At 41.5% G+C, this 12,974-nt stretch overlaps 2 protein-coding genes across 3 annotated transcripts; one reads left to right on the forward strand and one right to left on the reverse strand.

Moving 5' to 3' along the window:
- Positions 1 to 958: 958 nt before the first annotated feature.
- On the reverse strand, positions 959 to 7,241 carry sspn (sarcospan (Kras oncogene-associated gene)). Its single transcript, XM_034142106.1, is given in 5 exon segments — positions 959 to 2,638; positions 5,101 to 5,187; positions 6,759 to 6,803; positions 6,805 to 6,930; positions 6,932 to 7,241. Coding segments are annotated over 5 exon segments (669 nt in total). The 5' UTR covers positions 6,986 to 7,241; the 3' UTR covers positions 959 to 2,281.
- A 1,332-nt stretch (positions 7,242 to 8,573) lies between these two features.
- bhlhe41 (basic helix-loop-helix family, member e41) lies at positions 8,574 to 12,272 on the forward strand. Of its 2 annotated transcripts, none has more exons than XM_034141441.1 (5): positions 8,574 to 8,821; positions 8,912 to 8,978; positions 9,149 to 9,259; positions 9,363 to 9,474; positions 9,684 to 12,272. In XM_034141441.1, exons 1-5 carry the CDS (start codon positions 8,760 to 8,762, stop codon positions 10,613 to 10,615), a joined length of 1,284 nt encoding a protein of 427 aa, XP_033997332.1. In that variant the 5' UTR covers positions 8,574 to 8,759; the 3' UTR covers positions 10,616 to 12,272. The 2 variants fall into 2 exon arrangements, with proteins under 2 accessions (XP_033997332.1, XP_033997333.1); XM_034141442.1 differs by having other exon boundaries at positions 8,575 to 8,821; positions 9,152 to 9,259.
- Positions 12,273 to 12,974: the final 702 nt, after the last annotated feature.

Below are 12,974 nucleotides of genomic sequence, written 5' to 3' on the forward strand. Positions count from 1 at the left end.
TTTTTTAAATAAACATGCCCCTGTGATGACTGGCATGTGACTTCCTGTGTCTGGTGAGATTGAGCCTGTTGTAGTCACATGATGCATCAACATGAAAACACTGGACAATCACACGGAAAAACGCTGCAACTGAGCTGGATGTAGATGCAGAAAGTACAATGTGTGAAATGCATGATTTAACAGAATTTGTTAATAATTGACAAAGCAATTCACCACATCTTTTATTATCCTGGTGATTCTCTGCTGAGTATTGTCAAACGGAGCTCTGAAATTCTGATAATGTCTCCAAAGAAAAAAACTGAGCAGTCACAGTTAACTTGAATAAATGGACAGTTATGATCACAGTAGATCACTGCCAGGCTCAGACAGAGGCACCTTTGTCTCTTGGTGGTGCCACAGATTAGTCATAAGAAGAACTTTATAAACGGTATATTAAGAACTACATAGTTATAGATTGAGATAGTGATTGAAACATTTTGTTATAATATGATTAAGGTTATGTAAGTACTGTACTTAAGTAATAGGATGAGGTACTTTTGCTTTACTTGAGTATTTCTGTTATGCACCTTTATATGTTTACCTTAGAGAGAATTATTTTTATTTCTTACATTTTTCATAACTTCAAGTATCTGAGTTCTTGTTTATAACAATATTTTCCTATCAGTTTGAATGATGCTTTCTGGTTCTTATTCTGCTCAGTTTTTCAGTCTTTACAAATAATAATACAAATTACAACTAAAGCAAATATGTATTCAAATATGAGTGATGTTACCTGAGTTGGCTCTTTTTGTGTCTGTGTGGTGACAGAAACACATCAAATAAATCGTAATTAACTGAAACAAAGATTTGTATTTGTCACAAAAAACAGTATAGCATTGTTGAAAGATGATATTTGCTTATTGGCTTCTTTGTTCAAACCACATTCTGTAAAAAATAAACAATATTTTAACAGCATACCTCAACCTCAACCTTTTTTAATCTTTGACAAAACAGATGTAACATTGCACACTAATTACATTCTGCTTCCGAGCACTTAATTCATCTTGTTTTCTGCGGAAACCCTGCTGAGCATGTATAGGCAGCTAGCCTCAGTCAGCAACTGAGATGAGAGTGAGCACAACATAAAACCTCTGCTATGGGGAAATAATATTTGAAAAGAAAAGCTAAAATGTTTTTGGCTGTTTCGCTCCTTCAGTTCTGTAATACCTAAATGAAAACACCTGAAACGTAAACACAGCGAGATGATTTAGTTTCCTCCGTGCAGCTGCCTGTCTGAGTCCCCCTTGCCTGCCCCCGGCCCCTTCCCCCCCTCCCCCTTTGCGGGCTGCAGTAGTTTGACTCCTACAGGCTGTTTGAGTCATGCTGGCTGCTGGCCTGGCTTCCACCTTCACAGCCCAGTTCACGTCAGGATCCAGCCTCACGAAGAGCACACCGCCCAGCTTGTGTTACTGCTGTCAGGAGCTGTTCTTAGTGCATTTGACTGGACTGTTTCTATCACAGGGGGTTCTTCTATCAGCTGTAAAGTACTTCACCAATAATTATTAATATTATCGTGCAATATACAAAGCTGCATAGGAAACAAAACAGGTTATTTATAGTTGAATCCACCTAGTTGCTTTTGTGAGTGTTAAATGTGCTTAAATCTGATAAATGTTGTTATTGAAAAGCAATAATCTACTTTTTGATTAAGATAAATGTCTTACAAATGTTTGCTATCGGAATAAAAGCTCTACTTGACATGTGTAATGTGTGAAACTCTGCCATTGATTTACATTTTTCAAACTATAATGTGACAACAAAGTAGTGCGTGATCTACTGTAAAGCATCAATATAGCAACTAATTATAAGCATGTATTCTTAATAATTCAAACCCAAAACAAGACGTGTACTTTTTTGGATAAGTGCATAACAGATGAACTAAAGTGGTTTCAGTGTTGTGACCTAGTTTGTCAACATATTGCATATGAGCAGTACATATCCAGATAATTAGAAACATGAATAAGTCACAAGTGGAACACTTACTTCTCAAAGCAAAGCAGCTGTATTGTATCTCTTCATCTACATTATAACATTGGCAACTGGAAAAAATATGACTTATATGGTATACAAAACGTGTGCAAAAAGCTATTATAGAAAAACTATCACAAAAGGTTAATATAAATTGACATCAATGAAAACAAGCTTAGGCACAAACCAAAAAGGCACATGTCCCCGTCACTCACGCTGAAGGTATTACCCTCCGCCCTGACCAGAGTCATCTTTCAACTCTGTCATGGCCGTGTTAAACGTTCTGCCACTGGGAGGAGGAGGAGCCGATCTGAAGGCCGGCGAAGAACACCTGATAGCGGTGCTTCCACATGATGAAGGCCCCGATGGCACACACCACTGCTTGGAGCAGGTTGAGAACGATCTGCAGCAGGAAGTAGAGGGTGAGGGTCCCGGTGATCACCTCGCAGTCACTGACCCCCTCATAGGTGAAGGTGCGAGCTATTGGGTCCTCTTGATCCAGTCTGCACACGCAGTCCTCGCCCGCCTGCTGACACCTGAAGCTGCCGGTCTGAGAGTAATGGTGTCCGGAGAAGGCAATAACCAGCACTGAAATGACCAGGCCGATCGTACACAGGACGAAGTACAGGAGCTGTGGAGGGCAGAGGTCAAGTCAGAGGTCATGCTGTTTAGCCTTTGAAGCTTTGATCAGAACACCTTATACTGAAAGCCTGTTCCCTGCTTCATTCTGTATGATTAACTCACTTAGCTCCGAGACAGACATGCTGGCTCAGTGCCTACAGCAAGTTAAATTCAAAGAGATTATGTACAATACAAGGCATGGGCTGACCCTCAGTGTAGGAGTACAGCTCTTATGTGCAGAGGAGACACACACAATGTAAGATTGCCCTGCAGCTACAGCCGCTTCCCACCTTTAGTGCACTCCCTGTGTGAGAACAACAGAGTCTAAAAAATAGAGTTATGAAATGTGACAGAGGCTTTGTGTTGTTTATGCAATTGCACAATCTCAATAACACTAAACCTTTGTTTTAATCCTTGGCTTATGTAACGGGAGCCGTCGTTCTCCCTGTGTATTTCCCCCTCAGTTACATGCTGCTTATGGAATTATGCAAGTGAATGAGCGGTGCTTTGACTTTGAAACATCATTTATGTTCATTTTGGAACAGCTGTGAAATCTGGAGCATGGTCTCTGTTAGAGGGAAATGTATGGACAGCATGTGCAGACAAGAGGATGTACTTCACTAAATGGAATATATTTAGTGTTGACCTAAAGACAAACTGAAAGGAGCCAACACTTACATTGTTATTGTGTTTACAGTACATCTGTGGGTCTTAGAACACTTTAGGGTTTAACTCAGTAAACTATGTTGAATGGGTAATCTTCATCTGTCAACATAGTAACGCTTAATTCAGAATTGTCTCCAGTTGGCAGCACATTTTATACTTATTTGGGTTGTCGCTTGCCTTGCTTCAAGTGCACATTGAAATAAAACAAACTGATTTTTAAAGTCATAAATGTTTAAGTTAAAAAGAATAATGTACTCTAGTTAGGTCATTGGGTAACAGAGGTTTTTAAATGAACACTGAGAACATGGCACTGAAATTCTAACCTTCAAAATGTAACACCAACGACACATACCCACTTTGAATTGGCTTTTTATCATGCCTTTCTGCAAAGACTATTTTGCAAATTAGCTGCAGTTTCTGAAAGGCAAAATACCATTGAAGTGTTTTGAAGCCCTCTCTTCACAGCCAATGAACATATTTGAACCTGGTATGCAAACGCGAGACTGACAGAAAAAAAGAGGTTGCTGCTTCCAAGGACCGGCTTCTCAGTAGCAAACAATGGAGGACTGATTTTAATTGCCCTGAAATTCCAACTGCATATGTTGCACGGCTAATTAAGCTGTACAATCAAGTCGGATTAATGAATGCACTCATCCACTCCCAGGAATCCCCACAGAGCTCTCTTAAACAAGAATGCAGCTAAATGCCTTTCTCTCTCTCATTTAAAGTTGCAGTTCCTTACTGTAAGATCAGCCATCTAACAATTACACACTCTCACTGAGTTCAACTTTGTTCTCTGCAAAGAAAATACATTGACCTGTCTGATCATTACTTTTCGTGAAATGAACACTCTACAGTATATTCCTCTGGTCAATTTCTACCTATTGTGCATTAATAAAGGAACCTGACTTTTACAAAAGGTTGTCCATTACAAACTGATATGTTAAAGTAGAGGTGTCATGGCCATTTCCACTGATCATAATTCCATTGTTGAGGTATACTAAAATAGATTTATATTGTACATTTTTCCAAACTCACATTGGTTTCTCATACAGCATCTCTGTAACTACTTGTATTCACTGAATTCACTCTCTGCCTTTAACGGCTCGTTGTAGCTCCAATAGCTCCAGCCCCCACCCTCCCTGTGAGCACAGTGTGCTCTGATTGGTCGGGACGTTGTGAATCGCGCTGAGCTCCGTGAAGGTGTTGTTTCCTTGTTTAGGATATATAGCGAAACACAGCCAAACTCATCCTGAGCACACACAAACTCACAGCCGAAGTAAAAAACAATAAGTGTGGCTTGATATTGAGTAAGAAAAAGGTTTGATAAACGCTTGTGAGGAATGGGTCTGCAGAGAGCATTTCGGCCGCAATCCCCAACTGTCTGTTATCAGCCTGCAGCCAGGGAGGAGAGAAATCAGCAGAGCTGCCTGTGTGTGAGGAAGTCTGTGGATTGGTCAATTTGGACCAATCAGCGGGGGCTTAACGTAACGGCTCCGCCGACGTAACGTAACGGCTCCACGGATGGTCCATTTCGTTCCGGGTACGGGATTACATCATCCCGTACCCGGAAGAATCAAATGGACAATGACGTATCTCCAACGAGGCGTTTTGGGGAGGTATTTTCTGTGTTAGAGTTTTACTCGCTACAGGGTGTACTTTGAGGGTTTTGATTCAGCACACCGTTTACATGCATAAAAACCTTCATAACACACAAGGGGACGGGTAATAACCGGAAAAGCATGACACCTCTCCTTTAACTTCCACTTCTGCAAACAATGTGTCAGACAGGGTGTGTACACTCACCTTGGCAATGAACTGGATAGATGATCTCTCATCAGGGTGGTAATTGATACAGTACAGGATTAAGCCCAGGATAGAAACTAAACAAAGCTGCAACAACACATCAGAAGATATTGTAAATGTTTGCTTAAAAGCCACTCATATTAGTGCAATGAAAATACCAACATAATACACATTTTGTAGTATTTCACCATCCTATCTTGCTTTTTCTCTTATCCACTGTTGGTAATAAATGTAGATGATGTGCAGTATGTGTTGTAGAGATAGTGTTGTGTCAAGATAGTATTTTTTGCCCAGGTTTTCATGAGTATCTCTTAATATTGCACGATTCAGCACTAAGCTGTCATCTGATTACATTACTCTCTCTCTCTCTCTCTCTCTCTCTCTCTCTCCTCCGCTCTCTCTCTTCTCCTTCTCTCTCTCTCTCTCTCTCGCTCTATCTCTCTACTCTCTTCTATCTCTCTATCTCCTCTTATCTCTCTCTCACGGACACCCCCGCACTCCACCTCTTCAGTGGCATTGCAGTCTTGTGACTGGCGTGCAGCATCTTATTTTAATGTTTTTCTCAGGTTCTTAAGCACTCAGGATTCTGTGGAAAGTTCCTTGATGACCTCAGTGTTTTTCACTTGGCTGAATCTCGTTGAGGATCTACCCTCGGGATTGTGTGATGTCCAGGGATGTTTTTTTGAGAGGCAAATGGCGTCTGTGATAAGCTAGGATCCAAACAGGAACAACACATTTGTTTTCCTATCACAAAAATGTGACCTTAATTCCCATTACAAATTGGATGATAAGTAAACTACACTATGTTGTCCTTTGATATTAAAAGACAATTAACCTTTTACTTTAAAGTGTTTTTTAAACATTTAACAGTTTTAGTAAAGTGTACTTGAACTGTACTTTTAGCTTGTTACATGGTGTCTGTCGAGACACTTAATTTAGCACAGTTTATAGGTTAACTGGCATACACAAATCATTAGTTTACATTTTCTAAGTGATTCCAAACAAATTGACTAAACTTCCAGGGCTTAAATGTGTAAACTTTCCACCCCTATCAACGCTTGCCTGTACCTGAACTTTAACTTACACTTTAACTCCCCTAAATGTATCAACTTAAACTGCAACTTCCATACAAACTTTCACATGCAAGGAGTTTCCATTTTAAGACAATTCAAGACCAACTAGTCTTTAGAAAACTAAGCATTTTCTTGTAACTCTTTTAAAATGACACCTTATTAAACACAATCAACTTTGAATAAAATATTCCGCTTAGCTTTCATCTTTCTGTTTTGAAGTCAAGCCATTTCAATATGACATGCTGTAGTTAGCTTGCCAGTCTCATTCAGGCCAGAGTTGAGGATGTGTTGGACATAGAACAAAAACAACAGAAGGTGAGCATGCTTGTGTGACTTGCGACGGATTGTAGATTCAGATGAATATGACAGATGGAGGTTTATTAGAACATGGCAAAAAGAGTGACTTCCCATGCCTACAGTGAGCGTCTGGCTGAGAGGGCCAGTGTTGACGTGCAGTGTGGAGGACAGGAAGATGGACACACAAGGAAGGGAATAGCTGAGGGTCATGCAGGCGTATCACTAATGGGGAATCCATGCAAACATGTAGCTGTAGTGTATGATGTTAAAGCGTAATGACGGAGCTACAATGATTCCAGCCCAGTGTGGCGTCTCCCGGGCCATGAGTGAAGGGGCTGATGGCCAACATAAGGAAGGCCACGACTGTGACGGCCGCCCCCAACAGCAGCTGGAGCAGGGCGACGAGCAGAGGGAAGCGACAGACTCGGCACTTATGGCTGTCCTCTGGCGCTGGGCTTTCAATCTCTCTTCTCTTCTTCCTCCTTGTTTGAGGAACCTTTCTGCCCCTGCCCCATTCTCTCCTCTTTTTTCTCGTTCTGTACGCTCGACTTTTACTGTTGCAGTGATTTGGGGTGGATAAGCCTGCCTGCCTGCCGTCTGTCTCTCTCAACTTCCCTCCCCTCCCTGCCAAGGCCTCTCTCACTATAAGCACAGCTTTGTCGCTATTTGGAAACAGAGAAGGCTCTGAACTAATATGGAAAACATTTGGACTGGATTCCTAAAGCGACTCCAGTGCCACATATAGAGCAGGCAGCCTACTGTGGAGGAAAGGAAGAGGAGGGAAGGGGGGAGGAAGTCCCAAAAGGGGATTCCAACATACGACAGTGAGATGATTTCACTTTTAGTTACAATAAAGACAAGAAAGGGAAAGTACAGAGGCAAATCAGCAGGTATGAGTTAATGAAAACCCAGCACAGAGGAGGTCACACTTCATTTGAGAGCCCAAGTGATTGGATCATTCTTCGTCAGCACTGTTACACAAGAGAGCTATATGCTGCCAGCCAGAAAGAATCACATGACTTACAGGAAGAAGTAATGTGATCATAAGGCATGTGAGAGCATTACAAGGGCTCATATTTGAGTGTTTTTGAGCCTGTAAACGTTCACAAGATAGGAACAGGTGTCACTGACAATCAGATTAACTTCCTGGAGTCATTCATGAAACGCTTGTAGTTCGTTAGACATGTTGATGTAAATGCGTACTTGTACTGCTAGTTATTATAAGAATAAAATCACAAATTGGGGTGACCTAAATATTTTGGGAGATTTGTTGATTGGTTTAGGAGATTAGACAAATCAAAAAGTCAAAGTTTAATTTTGTGTTAAACATTTATTTTTAGACGGAGACAGTGAGATGAAGGTGGGGAGAGAAGCACCCATCCTCAGATTAATAGAGAATCTCTACACACGTGTTTGAGCACACAGCTGGGTGCCATGGTTACTGACAACGCAGCTTTGAACAGGTCGAGGTGTATGAATAGGTTACCCTGCCCTGATCCGGGCAACAACATGGTGTGATCAGACACACACCTCCAATATTTGTTTACTCACTGTGTTTACTTTCCCATTAATCTCAATTTCTTCACTTTATTTTAGCATTGTGTTTTTCTTGTTATGGAGAGATCAGGAGGTTCCCAGTTGTTTTTAATAAGCAGAAGGAAAACAAATCTTCGTTTGTATTAAGTGATGGTGGAGCACTTGGAACCTGTAGGGTTTTCTCTAAACTATGAATGTGTGCAAACTAGTTTGGTCATTTCTGTCTATAATGACAGCAATCACCAATTTATCTGGCAGTTTGGAGTCTAATTATTTAAAATAGCTCGAGCTGCAAAGTTAAGGACCCACATTATATGAGATGCATTAACAGTGAGATGATGCATTATTCTGCCATCCCTCAAGCTTGCATGCAGACTTTCCCCTGCTACATTTTCAAATCATGTTGAATCACGTTTCAGCAGCCGGGTCAGAAGTGTTTGGACTGGATCTCTATAGGAACAGCGGCGGTGCTCTAACAGAGCAGGTCTAATTACCGGGCTTTGTGCTGGTGCAGGCTACACGTGAGTCGGAAGCTGTTCCCTATACCCAAAGCGCGCGTGCGCTCTAACCACAGCACCGACGGCTGTGCAAAGTGGCAGCTCAGGGAAGCATAGACATCAGTCTGAAGAGCAGCTCCACTGGAGGACACTCACTGTGCATCATCTCCCTCAGCCGGCATAGTGTGTGCGGGTCGTGGAATAACAAACATTCCCAAAAGAAGCTCCGGAGCGGATAAGCAGCAGCAGAGAAGCGATGGATGAAAGAATACCGCATTTAGAGGACAGGCAGTTCATGGAGCACGCAGATTTCTTAGGGTGAGTGTCGCTTTTGGCAAACTCTGCAAAACTGTCTGATAAACTGTTATGACAACCTGGTGAATAATCTGTCGTTATTCTTGACTTTAGGGTGGATTACCCCTCTCTCTACATGTGCAAAGCAAAAAGAGGAATAAAACGAGAGGACGGTGGGAAGGTGCGTGAGGTTTATTATAGGCTATAATGCGATCTAAAAATGTAGTTTGTTGTTTCATGAACCAACATTTGTGTGTGCATGAAAGTCATGGATATGTTCACATGTACTACATTAACTTTAAATATATATCAATGTGTGTTTAAAAACGCTAAACGCCTGTTTATTTCCAGCAGGAAGCATACAAGTTACCACACCGGTTGATAGAGAAGAAGAGGAGAGACAGAATCAACGAATGTATTGGCCAGCTGAAGGATTTGTTACCCGAACATCTGAAGCTGTCGGTGAGTCCATGACACTGCAAAGGGTTTTTACGCGAATATGGCTTTACATGAGATTAGTTGTCTTAAACAGCAAACGGAACATATGTTTTGTTTCTCTCAATAGACACTCGGGCATTTGGAGAAAGCTGTTGTCCTGGAGTTAACGTTGAAACATTTAAACGCTCTGACTGCTGTCACTGAGCAGCAGCACCAGAAGATTGTCGCTTTGCAGAATGGTGAGCTGACAAACCTGAAGTTAATATAAATGTGTTGCATTAAACTTTAATAGTCCGAGGAAGTCTAGTTTTACAGCAGCAGAAAATGTACATGAATAGAACAAATAAAATATTGTGCAATTCGAAAATACGTTAACAGAATCATGTCTTGTCATTGCTTTATTATACACCTTTAGAATAATAATGTTATCCTTGCAACTATTTTGCAGGGGACCGGTCGATGAAAACGTCCATTCATGCAGATCTGGATGCGTTCCACTCCGGGTTCCAGGCATGTGCCAAAGAAGTCCTGCAGTACCTGAGTCAGTTTGAAAACTGGACTGCACGAGAGGAGAGGTGCGCGCAGCTGATCAGCCACCTTCACAAGGTGCTGGCGCAGTTCCAGCCAGGCGCACCGCCGCTCCAGCACCAGCTTCCCGCCGGGGAGGCACATGATGGGCAGAAAGCCGACGGCCAAGCTAACTGTGTCCCGGTCATCCAGAGGACCCAAGGCGGGGAGCTTAACGAGAATGACACAGACACGGACAGTGGATACGGGGGCGAGGCGGAAAAGATTGACGGCAAAGATAAAGAATGTGACCGCAATAAGGCGCAGGGACCCAAGGCAGTGAAGATCAAGCAAGAGTTTGGAGACGATCGCGCTGCCAAAAAACCAAAGATGACCTGGCCTGGGAACGGGTTAGGGGGCACTGACCCCACCAGACCCGACCTGGCGTTTATGAACTCTCTGATGGGAATAAGCAGTGTGGGACAGCAGACACCAATTTGCATGCCTTTCTACTTCATCAACCCCTCAGCCGCGGCGTCTTATATGCCTTTTTTCGACAAAAGCAACATTGAAAAGTACATGTACCCTGCCGCGGCTCTTGCCTCCCCTTTCCCCTGGCTCTACCCCGCACAAGCGTCAGCGGCCGCGGCTGCTGCAGCCGCTTTCCCCGGACTCTCTGTGCACTTTGGAGCCTCTCCTCAGTCCAGTGACTCTCACAGTCCAGACAGCGACGAGCTGCACGAGGCTGACATAGGTTCACCAGATGAGCGCGAGGAAAGTCCCGCGAGTGACGAAGAGGAGGATGACGTAGCTGATGCGTCGGAGAGCAAGAATAGCCCGCACGATCAGTTTTCTGTTTGTCAAAACAGCTAATTTGTCTGTTAACCTTCCTGTTGAGGAGTTTCTTTTCATCAAATTAGACTAGTTTTAAAACGAGGTTTCACAGAAGAGTTTCTCATGTTCAATATCCTGGCGAAACAGGGGACAGTTGTGACGGAGTGTGCCTTTTGCACTTATGCTAGATTAATACATCTAAATGATTATCGACAATGATTGACATAAATACACGGCTGTGTTGTGCTGGAGCTAGTTTTGTATCCTCTTTGATAACATATTTTGAAGTGGCAACATTGGTGCCAAATTTTGAGTACTACAACAGTGCGCAATATCCCATTCAGCGAGTCTCTTTGGATGTATGAAGTTACAACTGACCTCTGCCAAGGTTGCTAAGAGCCTGGCTGACTTTGACTGTAAATATTATTACCTGAAAGACAGTCTTGTTGATTGACATGTAAATGGGCCTATAAAATAAGTGCTCTCGAGAAGTGAAACGCCCACAGTACCTCATCCCCAATTTTGCACGGGTTAGGCTGATAGGGAGGTATAAAACTGTCCTTGATCCCACCATCAGACACTCATACAAAAACAGTTACTTTACACATAAAAACAATACATGATGATATAAAGGTTAAGGTATTATGGCTGGTTGCCCTCAACTAATTTTTACAGATCTGAGTTTCCTTTACTTTTTGTACTTGAAGTAAAGAAAAACCAATCAGTGAATTAGTTCAGAAACCCTTTATTCACAAGGAGCTGCTTGAACAGAATATTGTACGTCCCCCGAATGGAATGAAGCATCTCAGCACAGAGATGCAGTGACCTCCTGAACCTCCAGGAAACATTGTAGGATAGCACCTTATAGATCTTTGATATTGAATGTACCTGTATTTTCCCAGCTGGTAAAGTTTGTATGTAGGATGATCTTTAAAATGCACCTTTCTTTTGCTTTTACTCCCCCCAAACAGTCGCCTCATCATTTTGAAAGTCAAACACTGTAGTTCTCTCAGAACCTTTTTATTGTGTTGAGTTGTCTTGAAATAAGAAAATTTCGTTTCATTTCAAAAGAGAGAGCAGAGATACCAAATGCTTCGAGATTAATTAATGTAGTAAATGGGTGATGAAGCCAGATTTGATAAAATAATGTTTATTTCAGTTTTTGACTTGCAAAAATTCAAATCATAATCAGATTTGAAAACGATCCCTGATTGTGTCTTTTATGCTTTCATTATGTAAAACCTTGCTTTCAAATATTTGACTTACGTGTTAAAGCAGCTGTGGTCATGTGACCTACACTTGATAATGAAGATTTAGGATCTTTAACTTGGCCTGTTTTCTAAGAGATTAAGATTCCTGCAATGTAGTGTTGTTCCACTTTTTAAGTTTCACACGTGACAGAATAAACAGATTTTCATTGTATTTTGCATACATGATATTGCTTTCGTATTTTACTTCAGCTGGTTTTGCCTCAAATCTGTTATACACTGTTATATAAAGTGGCATGTGTGTCTGTAAATAGAAGTATTTTTGTGAATATTCCATAAAGTATACATGTCTATGTCAATGTTGTAGAAGTCTATGGATTTTTTAAAAGATTTAACTGAGCAACTGTTGCACATTTCGTTAATGCTTTACACATATGCTGTTCTAAATTATTGCTGATGAGTTGTAAAATAAATATCAAAACTAAACTCTGCAGACTTCTTCTTGTTTAACACAAATTCTGTTTATGCTTACAGTCTCAAATGTTAGCAAAAGCAGGAAAGCTCAGTGAGAATGTGTGAAACTTTTCCAACAACTACGTACATGTCAAATCTCTGACTTGGGAAACAATGCACGAGTGTTTGCACAAAACAGTTCAGAGTACAGTATTATGAATACACACTACTGGAAGGCTAGTAGATGAAATGTATTGTTGCTAAGACTTTAATCAGCTGACAGGTCACAGCAGGGAATTTACAGTGTACAGTAGACCAAGGCTTTAAATACATGTCATGTGATGATGAAGTGAGATTACACTCAGTCTGTAGACGCTGATGAAAAACAAGGGGCCTCCTCCACACTTGTCAGAAGCTTTAAGCAGGATCAAACCCAGTCTTTGTTGTTAACATGTACCGACTATCTGCAATATAGTTTTAATCTTTATGCATAATTTCAACAGCTTTGTAACTCATGTCTCTGACGTGAGGCTTTCTAATGATCCTGGCAACAATGCAGTCCAGTTACAGTCAAATTATGCCTTTCAAGGTTTGGGAAAAAAACATGCAATTTGCTGCTCCTTTCTCACCTCAAATTACAATAAAGTATGACCTGACGGGATTCACAGTTGTAGCTCAGTATTATCATTGACCTATGAGAGCAACTTTGCCTTTTCTATAAGCTGACATTTCTTGTA

The sequence above is a fragment of the Trematomus bernacchii genome, unplaced genomic scaffold (assembly GCF_902827165.1).
Source record: "Trematomus bernacchii unplaced genomic scaffold, fTreBer1.1, whole genome shotgun sequence".
NCBI classification, from domain to species: Eukaryota; Metazoa; Chordata; class Actinopteri; order Perciformes; family Nototheniidae; genus Trematomus; species Trematomus bernacchii.